The 20,925-nt window shown below is 38.9% G+C and overlaps 2 protein-coding genes across 2 annotated transcripts; both read right to left on the bottom strand.

Moving 5' to 3' along the window:
- Positions 1 to 7,734: 7,734 nt before the first annotated feature.
- On the bottom strand, positions 7,735 to 15,390 carry slc25a42 (solute carrier family 25 member 42). Its single transcript, XM_062428961.1, has 8 exons — positions 15,024 to 15,390; positions 10,948 to 11,110; positions 10,132 to 10,243; positions 9,922 to 9,947; positions 9,583 to 9,749; positions 9,358 to 9,474; positions 8,718 to 8,869; positions 7,735 to 8,564 (listed from the first exon to the last, which is right to left on the bottom strand). The coding sequence occupies exons 2-8, from the start codon at positions 11,026 to 11,028 to the stop codon at positions 8,239 to 8,241; spliced, it is 981 nt and encodes a 326-aa protein (XP_062284945.1). The 5' UTR covers positions 11,029 to 11,110; positions 15,024 to 15,390; the 3' UTR covers positions 7,735 to 8,238.
- Positions 15,391 to 15,678: 288 nt separating this feature from the next.
- Positions 15,679 to 20,844, bottom strand: armc6 (armadillo repeat containing 6). The gene is made up of 7 exons (XM_062428971.1): positions 20,467 to 20,844; positions 18,631 to 18,716; positions 17,978 to 18,548; positions 17,704 to 17,849; positions 17,485 to 17,616; positions 17,233 to 17,370; positions 15,679 to 17,129 (listed from the first exon to the last, which is right to left on the bottom strand). Exons 1-7 carry the CDS (start codon positions 20,585 to 20,587, stop codon positions 16,917 to 16,919), a joined length of 1,407 nt encoding a protein of 468 aa, XP_062284955.1. The 5' UTR covers positions 20,588 to 20,844; the 3' UTR covers positions 15,679 to 16,916.
- Between the last annotated feature and the right edge of the window lie 81 nt (positions 20,845 to 20,925).

Genomic DNA, 20,925 nt, shown 5'->3' with positions numbered 1-20,925 from the left:
TATACACACCTTTAAAGCTCAGGTGCAGTCATATAGCTTTGATGGTGCTGAATGTACAAAAATATATTCTGTCTCTTCATTCTGTGTCCTAGTTCTGTCACTAATTTCCTCTGTCGCCTCTTCTCTCGTTGCAGATTGACGATGTGCCTGAAAACCTCTGATTGGCTGAATAACTTTGGACGCAAAGAGAAAACGATTTCTGGCCCAACTGGACTGGATCCATTTCAGTGATATTTTTTTTGCTGTGCGATTAAAGCTTGAATATTTTGTGATAAACAGTGATTAATGTGGAAACACCAGATAAATGTTTTTCTACCAGCTGTGTCTTAAGATGTGTTTTTGTATCTGGGTCAAGAATCAATTTATTAAAATGTAAAATGTTTTAATGAATGTGTTAATAGATATAAAGCTACATGTGACACTGATTTCTGAATATAGCAATTCAGGCGTCACTGCTGTATTTAAAACTGATACTGAAATCCTCTTAAAAATGAGTGGAAGAGTTCATTTTTTAAACTAAAGAATCAGAGCTATCACCACCAGATTTTGAGGTTTGACTCTGCTGAAAATGCGCTATTATTTGAATCATTTAAGTCTGAATTAAAACAGAAGTAATGTTCAATATGTGTGTCCTAACTGGAATTCTGTGTGTATATATTGTATAAATGTTTATATATATGGTCAATAAAGATAACATTGACTTTAACATCATTCTCTTGTGAATTGATTCAATTTTCATATCAAATATATTTTCAAACACATAAATATCAAACAAGCTCACAACTTTGACATAATGACCTCACTTTGATTACAGTCCATTTATGCAGGACAAATGTTTATTGTCTATTATCTTTTATCTTATTTTAGCTTAGATATTTCAGTTGTAACCATTACATTATAGAGCTAGCAGTGTAGCAGTGTTTACTTTGCAATAAAATGTAATGAAGATAAACATGACATGAAAACAGACACCATTTGCTTTTAAAGAAACAACAAATAATATGTGAACTAGAGACTTCTTACAGTATAATTTCAGGCTTTACTGCTATTACAGCGCCTACATACAGCGGGTATTTATTAATGTTATTTAACCATATATTTTGGCAATCCCCCCATTATTGTGTAAAACAATTAACATTTTTTACCAATCAGAAATATTACAAAACCCAGGAAATCTATCGGTAGGCCATGTATGTCACCATAAAACCAAAAAATCATAATTTTATTAAATATTGAACAAGCCATTAGGGCAACATTGCCATAAAAGTGATGCCTCGTGTTTTAGAATTTTGTTTCCTTTTTTTTTTACATGCACCATGATCTCCTTTTATAGTATAATTTGATGATCAAATTTAGGCCTACATGAAACTGTCCAAAGGCCGACAGCAGATCAGGCTTTAAAAAATGTTTTTTTTTTGTATTTTCGATAAATGAAGAGGGAAATGTTTATCTGCTCTTTTTTGTTAAAATTAGTCTAGTTCTATAGATTAGATTCAAGTATAAATAAAATATTCAAATAAATAATGGGGGGGGGGGGGTCCTCTATAGTCTCTCAAATCAGATTTTGCTGTGTGGCATCATCAGATTAGCAGCCTAATATTAATTTTCACCTGAAGAGCACACGTCATTCTCATCAACCACAGGTTAATGTTATACTGCATTTACATATCAGTTTTACTGGATTTTGTATGAAAATAAAACTAATGAACAAATAATGAATTAAGATCATTCATTTAGTTAAATCATTCAGAATTAAAGATTTTATTGGAAGAAACTATTGTTTTGCTGCATGTGTATAACTATAGGCCTGGAGAGAGAGAGAGAGAGAGAGAGAGAGAGAGAGAGAGAGAGAGAGAGAGAGAGAGAGAGAGAGAGAGAGAGAGAGAGAGAGAGAGAGAGAGAGAGAGAGAGAGAGAGAGAGAGTAGTGCTTAAAGCAGTCATCATCTGAATAAATGCAAATTGGCTCTGCCTCCACCTGGCATCTTGCCAAGTATCTATAGCAACCACATCTTCTGACAGTCTCTCTCCATCCCTCCCTCCTTCACTCACTAATTAGTCCTATATCTTCCCTATGGCTCCTTTCTTCCAGTGCTCTTTTCTTGTTCTTTTTCTCCCCCAACGTTCCCAGAAATCTTTGCACAAAGAGTCGCAGCTTCATGTCTGGTCCAATCAGAAAAAAAACAGGATTACAGTGAATTTCACCCGATTTACAGCCAAAAGCCGTTCAGTGAACACATATGGTAAAATACCCTTCAGATAAATCTAGATTTCATTTCTGGAAAATCTGGATATATGTGAACCTAATATGAAGTACGCTGTGAATTTAATAGACCTAATATAATTCATCTTAATTGGTTTGGTGTGTTATCATTTTTGGATGCTACTGTGTTGCGTTCACGGTCAAGTTCAAAGCGGCTGCACGGTCTCAGAGGAGCATCTGACCCAGCTCACCTCCATGCTCGCCTCCTCCGCTACCTGCGCCGGGCTGCACCGCCAGCTACCGGCCAACGGAGGAACTACAACCCGAGGAACCTCACTCATTTATGGCGATGGAGCCTCCTCTAGCGGCCACTTAATTTCATTACATAAAGTGTGTGTTCAATTTAACAAAGAAACATCGTTGACTGTCAGGGCCATAAAAGAACAGTTCGGAGCCGATCATGGTCTAATTTGCAATTTATACAAGACTATTTAGGTATTTTAACTTTTTTGTGGAAAAATTATATTTGACACAGTTTATTATTCAAAGCAGAGTTATTTATATGTAATAAAATATCTGGATGGGATCTTTAAATGATCTGAGTTAGATAACCATCCCTTATGTACACATTTTCTATTTCTTTGTTTTCCTTTTTTGTTTTAATTGACATTTTGTGCTTGGTTTACTTGATGTATAAATGAACACATACACTGTTATACAGTGGCGTGCACAGACATTTTGGGGGGCAGTTGCTCAGTGAAAAATAAGGGCACTTTGTTCGGCATGTGGAACTGCCGGCTGCCTTATTATAGCAGTGTAAGATTTATCTCCCTCATCTTCCATGCTAGTAGATGGCCTATTGCAGTACATCACACAGCTGCTTTCCTGCTGTAGCTGCCTAGAATAGAATAATAATAGTTTTAATAATAGCTTATTTTTTAAGTTTTAATAATAGCCTATTAAAGTAAAGATTAGTGCTCATTGTAACATAGAAATAACTTCAATAGCTTCATACCTGATTTAGTACCGCCAAACCCCTTTTCGTCGTTAAAATAAAATGTGGACAGCTTTTAAGATATTTCAATAGAATTAGAGGAACAGTTCAACTTTAAAATCTGAGCTTTAAAAGGCCCTAAACAGTTAACATGACTCTGGTCTTGACTCTGACCTTTCATCTTCATCTTCCTCTTCCTCCTTGCTGCTGGTGGATGCTTTTATCCAGGAGAGAAGAGAGCTGCTTCCCTGGGCCGCCTGCTGTAGCTCCCTTTCTTTTTCCTTTCTTACCCTCTCCTTTCTAGGCATTATGCTGCAATAAGTAAATAAAAAGAGACCAAAAGTATGAATAAGACAGCTTGGTGACAACAAGGCAGAAGGCTACTTTTTCTGCAGGAAATTGGGAATTGGGGCGTATATTGGGGCATTATTATCACACGCTTTTAATCGTCAAGTATTTATAGATGATCATGTCAACATGGGCCAGTAGACTGTTAAAAAAAAAAAAAAAAAAACTTTCAAAAGAGCACTTGCTTGGTCCAGAGGGCAAAGGGCAGGTGCTATAGCACCACCTAGTGTCTATCTGTGCACGCCACTGCTGTTATATGTTTTAATCTGGTTCAATTTGAAACGCAAATTCCTCTGCTGCCTTAAAAATGTTTACTGAACTTCAGTTGATAAATTATGGTTATTTAGTGAGTTGTGAAAATGTACAAAAACAAAACAAAAAACCAAGATCACCACAGACAAAAAGTTCAATAAACAAGACAAAAAGTTCAATAAACTAAATTTGCTTTCCTGTTACATTTTCTCAGTTTGAGGAGTCTGTTTTTCATTTGACATAAAACAAACAAAAAAAACTGTCAGGTGAAAATATGCAGACTAAGCACAAAATAAACATGCAGGGCTACTTTTAATCTTGAGTGTACGAGCTCTGAACAGGAAACCAAACCCCAATCCTGGTCCGCATTGTTTTCATCACTATACACAGTAAGTGTCCATAAAAGCATGCCTTCTTTAAACTACAAAATTGTGGTTTTCTCAAACAATGCATGCTGCTCTGCCAACACACTGATCATGTTTCTTTTCAAACTTTATTTAAGGAGTTAAATGAACACTCAGCAGCACATTCAACTCATAATTTCAAGTCTAAAGGCTTCAAGTCAGATAAACTCATGTTTATAAATTCAGAAATGGTCTGACAATGGAATAAAAACATTTGAGTAAGTGACAAAAAATTGGTTGATGCCACTAATGATGTTTTACAGTGTGCTGTGAATCTTAAAGATATGATAAAGATGTAATGGAGGTGTGGTTCTGATGTTTCTGCCACCATGCACACTTAATGTCTGAGTTGTATTTCTAAAGTTACCTCAGAAGCAAACGCTGACATTGTGCAAGTACACAAAAACAAGTATTGCTCTTTTGTCAACATCAAGTTTTATTAGAGAGTGACATTTCAAAACATTCCTACAGATACACCATCATCAATACAGACTGGACGCAGGGTGGGATATTAGTAGGTAGATATACATTCAGTTGGCACAAATCACTAGGATTTACAAAACATTAGGATCATACAAGCCATTGTGTTGCTGCTGCACTGAAACAAACACATACAAGATGATCTATTGTTACCATGCAAATACAGTAGCGTTGTGTCTCTGCATGTCTATGTGGGATTACCCACAAACAGGGTCAAAACAAGTCAATTTTCTTTTCACGATAGCAAATAAATTCACGTTTGTTGTTGTAGTGTTTCAGTATCTCCTCTCACTAAACTGACAGGTTATCAACTGAAATTATTTTGTTTTAAAACAAAACACTTTATTTGGCATTTCATGATTGACAGGGGGTTTTCAAAGTTTATAATAGACTCCCTGTTATAGTGTATTTCATCATGTATCATCAGCTTTGATCTCAATGTTGATCGACAGGGAGACAATAAGACCACGTTACACTTCAAGTTAATCCAATTGAACTGGTTGGAATGGATTCGTAGAGAACCAGGGATCATGTATCTCACCCCAGGCAGCAACACCCTGCAAGGCAGTTTATAATGTTACAAAATGTACATACAAAAACTGGATACATTCAGTCACAATGCCCAAACTTCAAACCATCTGCTGCCCCTTTAAAAATCTGTAACTTCAAGAATGGAGCAAGGCTAGAAAACAGCAGCAACCTTCAAAAAGGTTAGTAAAAGTAGCTCAGTCATAGTAAAAACGTTACTATTCCTTACTAGGCACTTAAAGAGTCGATAACGACACCTTAACTCAGCTTTCAGTGACTCTGCACTTTCACCCAAGTAGAACACCTGCAGGTTTCAAGTTGTCCCTTGATCTAAAATCAGTTACACATATATCTCCCTCCCGCTAAGGCAAGGGGGTAAAGATAACATTTATGTTAAAAAGACTACTGCTTTTACATGCAGCTGAAACGAGACAAAATAGCTGTAAACTGACAGGAAATGAGTGCTGCAAGGCGTCACAATCTGCAAAGCAGAGAGAGAGAGGAAGCAGTACCAGTATCATACATCAGCCTTTTCATTCTGCTGTAAACCAGAATGCATCACGGTCTCATACTGTCTGCTGATGTGGATGTGGTCTGATCAGGTTCTGGTGTGTTTAACCAGAATGCTACGTGTGTCCCGATTGGTTTGACTACGGATCACAATCGAAACATCCATAAACAGAAAGAGAGCTGAATGAGATGATGACGGTCGGACAAGAGCAGGTCACACATCAGCTGTGCGTTTAATGATGGAATAGAGCCGAGTATCAAATCTCTTTTTTAATTTTTGGTATTGAGCCAAGTATCAAGAGCTGACAACAAATTCTTGCTGAGATTTGGAATTTTTCTCATATTTTTGATCAGACAGTCTCGGATGCAAACTATTTTATTTGACCAAAGTTCAAGAACAACTGCTTTTTTTTTAAACAATAATTAACATTTGAACTTTGGCTCCTTTTGTTACTCTCCTCAAATTAGGGTATTAAAAAATGATTGTTGTGGCATTAGTGCAGAAACTCAGGTATCATGTTGGCATTAGTATAGAAATATTTAAAATGATACCAAGCACAAGAGCTGAACTAATCTATCAATAAATCAATTGTGAGATTCACAAATTTAGTTTATAGTTTTAGGTTAATATCATAAAATTGATATTTTGGGGGTTTTTTCTGCATGTCAGAATCATTTTTAAATGAATCAATAAGAAATAATCATCTGTGCAGCTCTAGTAGAGCGTTAAAGATGCACAAGGTATTGTTTATTGTTTATTGGGTTTCAGTTGAGATCTTCAGGCCTGTTTAAACAAAGAAATCTTTATGCTTTATTCTGATGACACTGTCGTGCCCTCTGCTCCACTTGGCTCCGCACTTAGCTGCTCACTCAGCTCAACCGTCCTGCCTGCATTTGTGTGCTCTAAGTATAGAAACTATTGACACTCCTCAACACCTGTAAGCCGACATCAGCACTGTTGAAACGTAACACTGCTTCATGTACATCTAAATGCAAACCAAGTCCTGTTTTGACACAACTCCACATAAAACATTTCATCAACGTTTGCTTGTGTTGAGGTAAGTTAAAATACTGAAAAAACTAAAATTACATCAAACTACCACAGAGAACTCAAATCATCTCCTCACTAGGCATGTGCATATTTCCAGTCAAGTTAATTCATTAACAAAAACTGCTACAACCCTATGATGAGTGTTTAAAGGAAAAATCAAGTAATCAAAGTAAGGAGTTTGTCACAAAAGTTTTAAACACAACAGACATGAATGGCAGCAGTAGACGTCCTGCAGCTACCTCACTGACAGCAAACCGAAGACGATGTTTATGTATCTGTGATTCCATGACTGATTTATATTTGGGGACAGAATATTGGCTAAACTGCACAATATACTGCAATCAAAAACAATAACTCTCAAAAACATACCAGAGCTGAATCAACACCTCTCAGTGTCAGCAACAACATTATAAACTTTGATATGATGAATTGAAGGGCTCTTAGATTATATTATATTGTACTTGTGTTCCTAATGAAATGTTGAATTACTGTAATCTCATGTTTGGAATAACCTGTCTGAACTGTCTGCTGTCAGATTTAGATGCTATTCTCAATTATTATCCTTTGACTGAAATCTGTCTTATAGCCTTTATCAATAATTCATACAAAAAATCAAAATATTTTAAAATGCCCATGATATGATTAGTGAAAACATAGATAAAATAATATGGGCACTCTATACACTCCATTTATGTTGGCACTGGCGTAAAAATGTTGCTCACCTGTAAAATAAAGTTTTTTTAAAATTCAATCTGTAGGAGAACAACAAAAGACCCATAGTGATTTGAATATATTCAACTCCAAAAAAAAACTGACTGTGTGACGGCAGTAACGAGGCTGTTTCCTCGGTACTGGGCAAGAACGTTTGTGCTTAAATATACAAACACCACATATAATCTGCAGCTAGCTCGTATCTTCACCTTTGGTATAATTCCTTAAAACAAACTCAATCACAACAAAACAAAATCTCAAGGGGGCATATTTTACTCTTTTCAAATCTAATGCATTTTAAAAGTTAAATGAGTGGCAACCTGCATTGCATTGGAAGGTGTCAGTTTTAAGCAGATACAAGGCAGTTGGGAGACGTCAGTTTGTGAGTGTGAACCTTCAAACTCTGACTAATGGACACACTCACAGGCCTGGTCCACGAGGGCGGGAGTGTTATAATAAAGTGTACACACATATGCACATAAAATCACTGAGCATATTGCACTTAGATGTCCACGACAACAGTGTGTACAGGTACTTGGTACCATCCAACATTCCTCACATCTACAGGGACTGTACTTCCCCTGCTTCACACAGACAAAGTGGGAGAATACATTAATATTACCCACGCATCCTGAGACAGTGTGTGTTTTTCCTTCAATCCCGCAATCCACACTCATCACTTTTTCATTTTCTCCTTACAGGGTCTAAAGGGATGCTCCTCCTCATCCCGCTATCCCTGTCATCCTCCTTTCCTCGACATTATCGAGCCGTGTAGCCCATCTGGTGTAGCTTCCTCAGGAGAATCTGAGTGAGATCAAAGGTGGTGAAGCTGATCCCCACCGCAATGGGCCCTTTGACCCAGTTCATACTGAGACCTTTGTAGAGTCCGCGGATAATCCCTTCCTCAGACATGATCTCCCTCATGGTGCCCAGGATGGTGCCGTACGTGTGACCTGTGACTCCTGCAGTCTGCATGCGTCGTCGTACCACATCCAGAGGGTAAGATGCCGACTGACCGATGAGACCTGCACAAGCTCCAAAGGCCAGACGTTCATAGGAGTAGGGCTGCGTGCGACCACTTTCCTCTATATGAAAGAGGAGCATTGAAGGTATGAGGTTTGAGGAACAAGTGTTTGTATATATAACAACAAGCCTGGAGGTGACTGTGCATGTGAAGAAAGAAAGTGATTGTAGGGAAATGCATGGATACACAGGACACGGTTATGCTAATGTAGTACCTGCATGTAATTTCTTCAGTGTCTCATAGGTGAAGAAGCTGAGACCAGCATAGGGGATAACACCCAGAATGGTGGGAGTAAAACCTCGATACAATGTCTTCAGTCCCTCTTCTCGAGAAATCCGCACAAACACGTGCAGGATGTTACTGTACCTAAACAAGAAACAAAACCAAAAAATATGAGTATGGACTTACTAATCATCATTTCCCCTTTAATACTAATACAATTTAAAACTAATAATTAGTGGAGGTGGTCAACGCAGTTAACTCATAGATTTGGACTGAATCTGTGCTACACACAGTCTGGCAAAATTTAAGACCAGCAATCAACTCTTTAGCAGTGAATATTGGTTAATTATCAGTACCTAAAATTACAAATGTGTCAGCAACAGAAGCATCGTTCCTAACAGATCTAGGACCTGATAAAAAAATGCTGGCTGCAATGATTGCACTATAACAATTTTATGTCAGAGGGAATCACTGTGTAGCATCATGGCTTCATATTTCATCCTAAACCTGAACGCTGTAGATCCACACTCACACCAATACATACACTCTTGTGTTGCTTTGGTTTAGTTGGTATTGAGGTGTCCTAACCCACCAATAACTGTGTGTGGAGAACTAAAAAAAACTGGCCTTACATTTCCTTTGGCGTTACAGCCATCCTAGCTCGAACCATGTCCAGAGGATACGTCAGCATGGCTGCTGTGGTGCCAGCCATAGACCCGGCCAGTAGCCTTGGAAATGGAGGCAGGACCCTGAAACACAGATGAAGACAATCATCAGCCTTTTAAGTTGTTATTACTCAACATGAAACATTTTAAAAACTATTAAATAAGCAGCATTAGATTCTACCTGACACTTACTTCCCCTGAAAGCCGTAGTAGCCTCCCAGTAACCCTTTGTACTGCTCATGTGCACAGAACTGGATGGCGGCGTACGGGATGACGCGCACCATGGTGGCAGAGTTCCCCCGCCATAGACTGAATAAGCCATCCTTCAGGTAGGTGCGGTAGATCAACCTGTAGGCTTCCTGTAAACATATAAATACTCACAGTCAGACAAAGATGATGTACAGTCTAATGTGAATGTGTAATGGATGTAATGGATGTGTATATGGATAAGAAGTAGACAACTGTTTTATTAAGCAATTGGCAGGAAATATTATGATGAAATATATTGATATGATACCAGATCAAACCTACCTTGGCAGAGAATCTCGCTGAAGACACTGAAAAACAAAACATACATACAACAGAAATTACACATGTGCTGTAGTGTTCACACTGTACTTTAAGGAGTTATAACATGACATAAAGTCAAGATAAAACCAACGTCATCAATGTGGGTCATTTAATCCACAAAAATGTAAAAACTGCTTCCACTTCTACGTCAGCAGAGATCATCCAACTTGCCTTGGAAAATGATTTTAGTCCTGTCCAAAGGGGCGACAGCTGTCTTGGCCACAGCTCCCGCTAAAGCCCCCGAGAAGAGCGAGTTGAGGATAGACCGAGTCTGCCTCAGGCCCTGCGCAGCGATGGAGGAATCACATTTAGTGTCACCAACAAAGTTAATTCTGTTAAGTCTGTAAATACAGCTGTCCTGATGTGAAGAAAGTTGTGTCTGGGTTGCTGTAGATCATTAAACTAGAGTTGCATCAGGATAACAGACAATATCTGACTTACGGGCTCACAAACAAATGTGACCTGATGTCCTTAAATGAACGAAAGAGCTTTGAAGCCACATGGTTTTTCTCAGATAAAACAAACAATGAGATCATTTTTTCATTACTCACTTTTAGCAATGTATTTAAATTCCCTAGAAACAAGCTGATCATAAAAATAAACAATGATAAAATCAAAATAGAACTTTATTTTAATATTGTGGTGATTTAACAGTTAAGTCATCATCTACACACAGAACTCTCTTTTCAATGGTTAAGTGACGTTAAGCTAAAACTGAAAAAATACATTTTGATCCTGAAATACTGGCTGTCTGGGCTCAAACCAACTTTTAGATTTCATTTGTGATAATTCAAACAAACTAGAAAATCACCATGACTACATTGACATCTAAGGAGTTGTTGCATCATTCACTGTTAACTGAGCATCTCATCCATCTCTAGACGAGACAATTGACTAAAATTTACATATTAACTTGAGCTGTGGTGCATTTTGTTTTTTTGTGTGGGAGGAAGTATCGTGTTTAAATGATTTCACATTGTCGCTCACTTCTAACGGAGTGGACGAAGCCTGGGGTAGCACTTCTCCCTGTGTGAGTGATGCCCGCTGTTCCTGGACTCCATTCCCCATCCCCGAGGACTATACACTGCTGTCACGGAGCACGCTCATGAATTCGACCACCAGCGAGGCAGCAAACCGCAGGCTCTGAGAGCTACAGAGGAGAAGGACAGGTCAGAGAGAGAAAGATAGGTCAGTTTTAGCTTCTACTCTTCTTCCATCAGGGAAACTGCATTAGGATTAAGTGTCATGTATAGTATGACTATCAATCATTCAGGGAATCAAATTAATATAATTTGATTTTGCATTCAAGAATATAACCTCATCATGTGGCAATGAGCAGCAAACGGTTCACATCTAGCCCTGTAAACAAAGAAATATCTTCTTGCATTCATCATGCTGACTAAAGTAGTGTCAGGTCAGTATATGACGTTTAACAGAGGATCATTATCTTCAAACTAATACAATATACACCTCTAGTGCAGCGGTTTCCTTTTCGTTTTTTTATTTTTATTTTTTTATAAATGGTAATCCATTAACAGGGATTTTTATTTTTTTTTTAAAGCCATTAGTTGAGTAAGTTTCATTAAACAGGTTGGGGTTTCTTTTTGGTCTGCTAAGGCTCAGTTGCTTCAGACTGTGTTGGGCGCTGACATGTACCAGCATTTCTTCGAGCTCTATATTTACAGTGACAAATCCTTCCACTCCCTTTTACTCTGACAGTAACTATTAAACTGAGGTGCCAGAAAGCATGATGCATCCGGCAGCCATGAGATCTTTTGTCACTTAGCTATAATAATAATAATAATAATAAATCAAACTTATATAGCGCTTTATGCGGTGCTCAAAGACGCTTTACAATTTCCCTATTTCCCTATTTAAAACTATGAAACAAATGTTTATAAGTTATAAAAGGTTAAAAAACAAACAAACAAAAGAAGACAAAAACAAAGGTTAAAACATGACGAGTCCAGTGGGAGCTAGGAGTTGAAGGCTAGTATGAAAAGGTGTGTTTTTAGTGCAGATTTGAAAGAGGAGAGGGTTGGGGAGATTTTGATGTGAGGGGGGAGTGAATTCCATAGGGTGAGGCAAATGTGAAAATGTACAGCAAAAAGAGAATAATCTGACGGCACCCTTAATGCACCCACAGTGTCATGAACCACTGCTCTTGTAAATAGTTACCTGCAGAGTTATCCAGTTAAGTTTCACTGACTGCCCCACCTTTAAAGGATATATAAAGATAGGAAGCAAAGTGGAGCTAAGTAACGCCCAGAAATATCTCTTGAAGGACAAAGTGAGGACTTGTAGGTGAAAGGTGCCCATTGAAGCCTCTCCCATGCTAACGTAATACAAGATTACACAGTGTGCCCACATCTCTGTACAATCAGTACTTTCTGGACAACAAAGTAAACAATCTTCCACGAGATGAACTTTAGAAGGAGGAAAATGATCTGGGGCAATCTAACTACCTTAACAAACAATGATGTCTGCATGCTTTGTAGTGAGCTAATCATTTTACCAGACAATCACTTATTCATGAAACATTCAACCCCCACAGACACTCTGGTTTACTGTTACATAGAAAACACAGCAAATCACTGATCAAACCATCTTAAATTACAATCTGAAGTTGGCAAATAATTGAGCCTGACTGGTAGTAGATTAGCCTGCTGTTTACTTTCAATTAATCATTTTGTCTTTAACGTACAATTTACACAACAGCAAAAATGTCAACAGTATATCACGGCTGACCAGAACTCTCACGTAATATCATTAAATTGTTTATTGTACCTAAATCTAACCTGGACACTGGACACTATGATTTATTCGCTATGATTTAGTTTTTACATAAGAAAATAACATAAAACAATCTAAACTAACCTACCTTTAACATTTCTGTACTGCACTTTTCTGTTATTATTCTGTTACTGATCAGATGTCCTATACACACACTGATGCCAATATATGTACAGGGTCATATCGAGATTTATATCTGATCCACTGTATGAATAACAAAAAGTTATTTTGATACAAATATATGAAGCAGATGAAACAGCAAATCTTCACATTTAATTAACTGGAGCAGAAAATTATTTTTAATTATATATACTGCTGCAACTAACAATTTTTAAAATTTATTTCTGATTAATCTGACAATTCTTAATTAATCAATTAGTTGTTTGGTCTATAAAATGTCAAAAAATAGTTTAAAAAAAAACTATATAAAGTCTATCACGAGTCCGAGGTCACGTTTTAAAATGTCTTCTTTTGTCCTGACCAATAGTCCATAACTCAAAGATTTTTAATTTACTATCACACTAAAGAAAACAAACTATTCACATTTCTGAGCTGGGAAATATTTTTTGCTTTATAAATTACTCAAAACAACAAATCTATTATCAAAATAGTTGGGGATTAATTTGCTGTCAATCGACTAATCGATTAATTGAGTAATCCTTGCAGCTGTAGTTATTTTTAACTGTAAACTATTGAGGAAAATGCAGAGCCACAAGAGGTTTATCAACAGTGAAGAGGATCAAGAAAAACAAGATGGAGAGAGAAAGAAATGAGACAAGAGAGCAGACAGAGGGTGTGCTGCTGAGAAGGGGGGTAGTCATGGGCAACTAACATTGGCATTTGTACAACAGGGCTTCAAGCCAGGTCCTGAAATGAGCAGTTAGACCCCCAATGTGCCCCATTTCACCTCAGTCACTGTCCTTACTCATCGCCTGTAACCTCGCCCCTCCCTACAGCCCCCTTCACTCATATCATTTTACAGTTCCTTGTTCCTCCTGACTGTTAGCTCGTCTGTTTGTTATCCCCTCAGGCTTTGCTGCAGGATTTACTCAGCTGACATCTACAGGCCAGTCCCCCATTCCCATGCTGCACACAGAGTAATGGAGACAGCTGTGTTGATCTGTAGTGCTGTATGTGTGATTAATAGTGATTAATACACAGCAGAATATGCCACATATCAATAATAAATGACTGAAAATGATACTAACTAACAAGAACAACAATTCCTAACAATGAAGGTCAGTATGTATTTTCCCAATTACAGTACTCGTCAGAAAATCATTATTACAATTTACCTGAGACTTAATGTCATAAAATTGTTTGTTTAGTCAGACAGATAATAGTCCAAAACCCAAATAGAAAAATACACGTTTCTACCTACTGCTATCCTATCAGCAACTATAGTACTTGATCTACTAATTGGATTCTTTAATTGTCTGCAGGTTGCACTCAGAGCTTGGTAAAACCACTTTCTCCTTTTTCACACCTTGGGTACAGAAGCAGCTGCAAAGTACTATTAAGTTAAACCCTCTTTCCCTGAACTGTTACTAGACCTTGCGGTGGGAAATTGGCAGACCAGATTTCCCTGAATATTAAACCCTGCTCCCATTCACCCCATGCAGGAAATGTTCCTGAACATTTCAGGGATTGACTGCATGTCCGAATACCTTTAAAAAGGTCTTTTACAAACTTCCCTGAAGAAAACATGTTACCGTTTTACACAACTTTGACTTAAGGTGGAATGTTTTATTGATATCTATGGTGTGGCCTTAATGGTTCTCTTATTTTATTCTTTACTTTGTGCAGCTTTTATGTATTGTATGTTTTATTATGTCCGTTTTTCTTTTGACATGAAACTGACAGGACTCCCTAGAAAGAGAGATCATGTATCTCATTGGGACTTTCTTGACAAAATAAGGGATAAATAGAAATAAAAATGAATGCTCTGTTAGACATTGTTGATGTAGCTAGTTTGTGATGTTGTATTTTGCCTATTTTGTAGCAGCATTTCATCCCACGTTTTCATTGGAAATATTAATTGACGCATCTGGTTCAATATTGACACATCATAACCTTAAACACAATGTGGTATCAATCCTGTGAGGTAATCTTACGTTCATTTAACACACATCACGCTGCTCGTCTTGTGTATCTGAATAATGTAAGTGCACCTCCAGTCTTGTCTAAACTTGTCCACTGACATAACACAGATAGCCTTTGCAGCCAGCTGTCACCGCTTACTAACACTAGCTAACAATTACATATCTTACCTGATAAATTTTGACACCAGCACGAAGAAGTCTGACGTTTTACTGTCGTTCGCCGGGTGCGTTTTTTCCGAGTGGTTAGCAGGTTTTCTCTGAATCTCTGTCCACACCTACATGAAGCAGCAGGTTAGTTAGATAACCACAGCTAGCTGTTAGCTTCCCGCTGCATCAGTCACTACTTAGGCTAACGTAGTTTCGTTAACAGCGTAACGAAAATATTGAGAGTAAACTTGAGTTGATAAAAATGTCTCCCCGTGTTGAAGGCACTGTCCTCCACATATTTCTCACTTTCATCAGTCCTGCAGTGACTTTGAGTGACTGGTGCCGTCCATGCTGTTGTGTTTCTGTCGTTACCGGGGGCAGTTAGCTTGACCAGAGCGAGGTTTGGTTTGACAAGGACGAGTGCAGGGGGATTGTGGGAAATGAAGTCCCGCTGAGGTGGGGCGTGCTTGGATAGGTCAGTTAGAGGGGCGTGAGTAGGAGACAATTGGCAACAAACTGGGTTTACTGTTGTTTCTTCTGAGGTTTTTTCTTGTCCATGAAGAGCACTAAGCATTTCCAGCCGAGTTTAGTCTCATCTTAGCAAATACATTAACACACATAAGACACACTCAAACTGAAGGGTAAAAATATGTTGTTGTCAGTGGTGATTCTTTATTTTCAGAGACTTAAGTTTAACATTGTAATATCGTACATAACAACTAAAAAACAATATTAAAGTAGACAAAAACCGTCCCACTTCAGAGTCCACTTTCAAGCCATGACTGCCAATCCTATCACACACTTCTCTTATTTGTCAGACTACACTGTTAAAAGGTCAGTTAACTTTCATGCATGGCTTTAAAACCAACATGGATGAGAACTGTTAAATAACTATGAATGAAATAGCACAGCTGTTGAACTCACATGTCAACAGATCAATTTTCATGACAACTAGGCCACCTTTTTCTCACTGGTGAAGACTCTGTCATACAGCTGAAAACACAGGAAAGATAATAAGTGAACCTTGACTTGGGACTGTTTTAATGTTCATGAAGAAGAAAAGTGCCAGTAAAAAATAAGACATTCAATAGATGTCAAAATTTGGCTCTGCCAGTATGGGAAGGGAGTCTGCAAAAAAACAGTGAAGTTACACTATTTGCATAGCAGCAAATGCATTTATATTTACCTATGGCTCAAAACACATAAATGTATATTTAACAACTCTTCAACATAAATTTGTTAAGAGATTAAATAACTGTAAAGGAAATAAAACAGTAATACAATATGTAAAACAGGACTGCTGTGACCGTTTAGATTTCAAAAACCTTGAAAAGGATTTATTCAACCGGGAAAAAGTGTTGTGTATGGACCGCTGGCATTGTGCAATGCACAAAAGTAGAGCTGAAATGAATAATCAAACAGTTGTCCAGTTGACCGAACAAGTATCTTGATGATTGATCAGGCGCTTAAGTCATTTTCTACACAAAAATGCACTTCATGGTACCAGTTTCTCACATGTTAGGATTTGTAACTTTTCTCTGTTTTGTGTCAGTAATTTGAAGATAATTGGGTTTTGGAATGTCAGTCGGACAAAGATAGTCGTTGGAAGATGTTGAGATGGGCCTTTTTCACAATTTTAGAGACTGAATGAGTAATCAAGAAAATGATCAACAGATTAATCGCAAATTAAAATATCATTAGTCGCAGCCCTCCTCTGCAACAACTGGACTCTACAAATATGTCTATAGGTATGTGTAGCTCAACACGTGTGCATCTGTTTCAACTACTGGCTATACGTACGAACATCACAAATATTTATGCTCGGATTAAGAAAGTAATGTCTTGCCTGACAAATGCATTTCAGGCAAACTCGTGATACGCATGTTTCGTTTTCAGAGCTGCTCTCCTCCACCTTTAGTTGGTGAGGCTGCCATGTTTGCCGGTCCACAGCTCTCGTAGCTCCACCTTGCATCCCAGATCTCTGAGGGCTGCTTTACCTACATCACCACAGTCTTCATGCATCTTTAGTGCCTGCACTATCAGGAGCTCCGCTCCCATCTCCAGGATCGTCTGATTGAAGTTACGCATACGTGAAACCAGGTTTCTCAACAGCATACAGGCCTGTTTCTGTTTATCAAAGAGGAAAAAAAAACAATAGACAGCGGACCTGTCATGAGGCCTGTTTTTTCCAAGTAGGCATATTAATTATTAATGATTAACAGAATTATACCTGCACAATGGATACATTAGGATGCGTCTTCATAGCCTGCACAGTAGCCAAGGTTCCTCCTTCCTCCATGATGACTTGACAGTTGTTGGGTTTACGTAAAGCAAGGACAGAGAGGCATGCACAGCCCTGCTCACACACCTGCAACAATATGAACATTATCTGTGGATATTTGCTTCATCCGAAAATCTGTAGTAGATATTTGTTCAAACTCTTTCACAGTCACTAAGCATGTAGATATGACCTTTAACTTACAGCAGCATTGCTCATGTGTCTGTTCATGGCTATGACAATGAGCTGGACTCCACCTGCACCAACAACAGCATCTTTCACATCATCATTTCCTGCTATAGCTCGTATGGCGCTCAGGACCTGCCTAACTAACTCCTGCAAGGGGAAAACCAGCTCAGTGAGAATGAACATGGAATTTGAAACTTTTATATCACAATCCCTTGTTTTGTTTTTCTATTCTACCGGTGACTCATAGTTTTCCGCGAGCAGCGTCATCATGAATTTCAGTCCTCCCAGATCACAGATGTCTTGACAGAACTCGTTTCTTACAGCCAGACGAGACAAAGTTGCACACAGCTCACTCAGGACAGGAGTATTGTCAGTGTGAGCTTTGGAGGAGGAGCACAAGAAAAAAAGAAATTACATGAATGAAATCAAAACGCATAATTTAAAAAATCTGATTTAGAAAAAACATGGTAGCTCAACCCAAAATAAATTAGGGATTAGCTGGTTTTACCTTTTGCAGCCTCAATTAAGACCTTCAGTCCATTGTGCTCTAGAACAATGATTTTGGCGTGTTCGTGAGCATGCCCAAATGTGACTCGGACATCGTCGTCAAAGGTCATGACCCTGAGTGCTGCAGAGGCCTCCTTGACCAGCGCAGCACTTCCACTGTGCTGTTTAACCGCACCCGTTAGCAGAGGGAGAACGCCGCATTTCACCAAATCTTGCCTGTTCTGTTCGTGTTTCAGACAGCAGTGACGTACTGCGCAGATAGCAACACACGTCACAGAGGAATCTGCCCGGTACTTGTTAAGGACGTTCAAAAGGAACTGCTGGCCCTCTGCATCTAACAAGTCTGGCTGTCCATCTGTCAGTGCAGCCAGGGCGGACATGGTGGCCAACACAGCTTCCTGCTCCTCCACACTCCTTTTGCAGTAGGAGAGGATGATGGGGTAGGCGTCTTTTTGGGCAGCCAGGAACCTCTGAGCAAATCCAAGTGAGCATTGCTCAGTGAAGCATTTTAGATCTGCGGTCACCTCTGTAACACCAGCAGAGTCTTTTCCAATACGGAGGGCTTCCAACGCCTGCAGGTTGAAAAACATATGAACGAAGATAAACAAATACGTACTTATGCAGTTCATTTTCCTGTTTCAACAAAAGACTCACCTGTAAGACTTCATGTGTTTGCTCCTCTTGTTTATCATCAGTTGACACAGCTGGCACAGCTTTTACTATACAACTGAGATCCACACCTGCATCCGCACATCAGATTAGGGTTAATGTACTAACACACAACAAATCATCAAGTAAAAAACAGAAACTTACAGCATATAGTCTGCATGCAGAGGCCAGCCACACCTGTCTGACCGGCCGCAGAGGTGTGTGTGTGTGTGTGTGTGTGTGTGTGTGTGTGTGTGTGTGTGTGTGTGTGTGTGTGTGTGTGTGTCGGTGTGTGTGTGTGTGTGTGTGTGTGTGTGTGTGTGTGTGTGTGTGTGTGTGTGTGTGTGTGTGTGTGTGTGTGTGTGTGTGTGTGTGTGTGTGTTCCCTTTAACAAAGCAGCACTAAACTACACACTCTGAGGGAGCTGTCATACTGCAGCCTAACTCAGTGTGCAGGATACTGGACAGCTCTTTATAACAGAGGGGTCCACTTTATTGAGAGGAGAGGGAGGTGTGAACATTTTTTAATAATTCGAACTTCCCCTGAAGATACAGAGGTGTTTACATTTGTCTTTATAGAGAGGCATTTTAAAATATCCTCATGTTCATTAGACAGCCCTTGAACATTGAAGCAGTCTGTTTGGATGCTGTAACATTTTGGATGCATCAACACGTTCAGCATTGCACTTTTTTCTTTCCATGTATTTCCTATCCATTATTAAACACTATGCACACCAACCCTCAGACCTTCTGGTTTAAGTGAAATGCCAGCCCTGGCACTGTAGACACGATGTCATGACTTTTGAGACAGTTTTTCTTTACATTTGCATAAATTAGAGATTTTAGCAACCAGAGCATCTGCAGTTTGGGCTGACGGTCATTCAAGAGCTTAAAAAATTCAATCACTATATATCAGAAGTTCTACTTTAACATGAACACCATTGAATTTGGTTTCCTAAATAACTGTGGCCAAGATATGTAGAGAGTGGTCAAAAATAAGCTCTCTGCTAGACAAAGTATACACTGCCTCAACCACATCTCTTTGGCATTTCTTGTTAGTTAGTGGCCAACATACAGACGGGTGACAAATAAAAGAAAAAAACAACATAAAGTGTCTTAATGAGGTGTTGAGCCACCAAGTGCCACCACAACAGCTTCAAGGTGTCTTGGCATTGATTCTACAGTCTGTGAACTCTACTGAAAGGATGAACATCCTTCTTCTGAAAGATATTCACTCATTTGGTGTTTTGATGATGGTGGTGGAGAGCGCTGTCTTACATGTCTAAAATCTACCATAGGTGTTCAACTGGATTAAGATCTGGTGACAGCATATGATTCACTTTGGTTTCATATTCATCAAACTATTCAGTGACCCCTCATGCTCTATGGATGGGGGGCATTGTCATCCTGGAAGAGACCACTCCCATCAGGATAGAACTGTTTCATCATAGGATAAATTTGATCACTTGGAAAAACTGCAGAGAGCCTTTACTCTACGGGTACAAGTAGACCCAAACCACCAATAACCCCCCACAGTATAACAGAGCTAACAGATCCCCTCACTGTAAGGGTCAAGCATTCAGACCTGTACTGGCCTTTCCTTTAATTTGTCACCCATCAGTACTGATGTTAGAGAGGCCAAATTAGAGCCAATAATAGACCGGATATATATTACTGGCTCTAATTTGGCCATTAACAATTCCACTTCTTTCCGTGTGTAAAGTGTACACATTCACTTCTTCATACTCAATTCACTGGCTCAGTTTCTCCACAATAACTTCAATATTCAAGCTCATCATAAGTAATGTACACCACTAAACTACCAGAGAGGTCTTCCTGTTACCTTGAGACTCAAATTGCTCCACAGCCTCCCTCAAAGCCTCATCTGGATCCATCTCAAACTCCACCATGTTCTCCCGGACAGCAGCATCAAAGGTCTCCTGTGTGATCCTCCGCCTCGCCATTTTTGCACGTTATCGTCCACTCTGTAATATAGTGTGATAGTGGTGATGATTCAAATCAATAGCGTTGATTGATTTATCAGCGTTTGATAGCTGATAGATGCTGTTGGTGATGATAACTGTAGAAAATAATGACGCTACCGTGCAGTTAAGCTGCTGTAATGTCGGATGTTCCCGGTTCTAAAAATATATCAACATAAAATACAAAAGTCACATCACCTCTTGATACCACCGCCCAGTGACAGAGAGCTGCTTCACTGTTATGAATGAAACGACCACCGCAGTCTCGATTTACGCAATTTGCGTAGTCGCTCTTTGTTGATAGTAGCAACCAACTCGGG

The sequence above is a fragment of the Scomber scombrus genome, chromosome 11 (genome assembly GCF_963691925.1).
Source record: "Scomber scombrus chromosome 11, fScoSco1.1, whole genome shotgun sequence".
NCBI classification, from domain to species: Eukaryota; Metazoa; Chordata; class Actinopteri; order Scombriformes; family Scombridae; genus Scomber; species Scomber scombrus.
The sequence above is the reverse complement of the archived record's forward strand: the minus strand, read 5'-3'. Positions and strand labels throughout refer to the sequence as shown.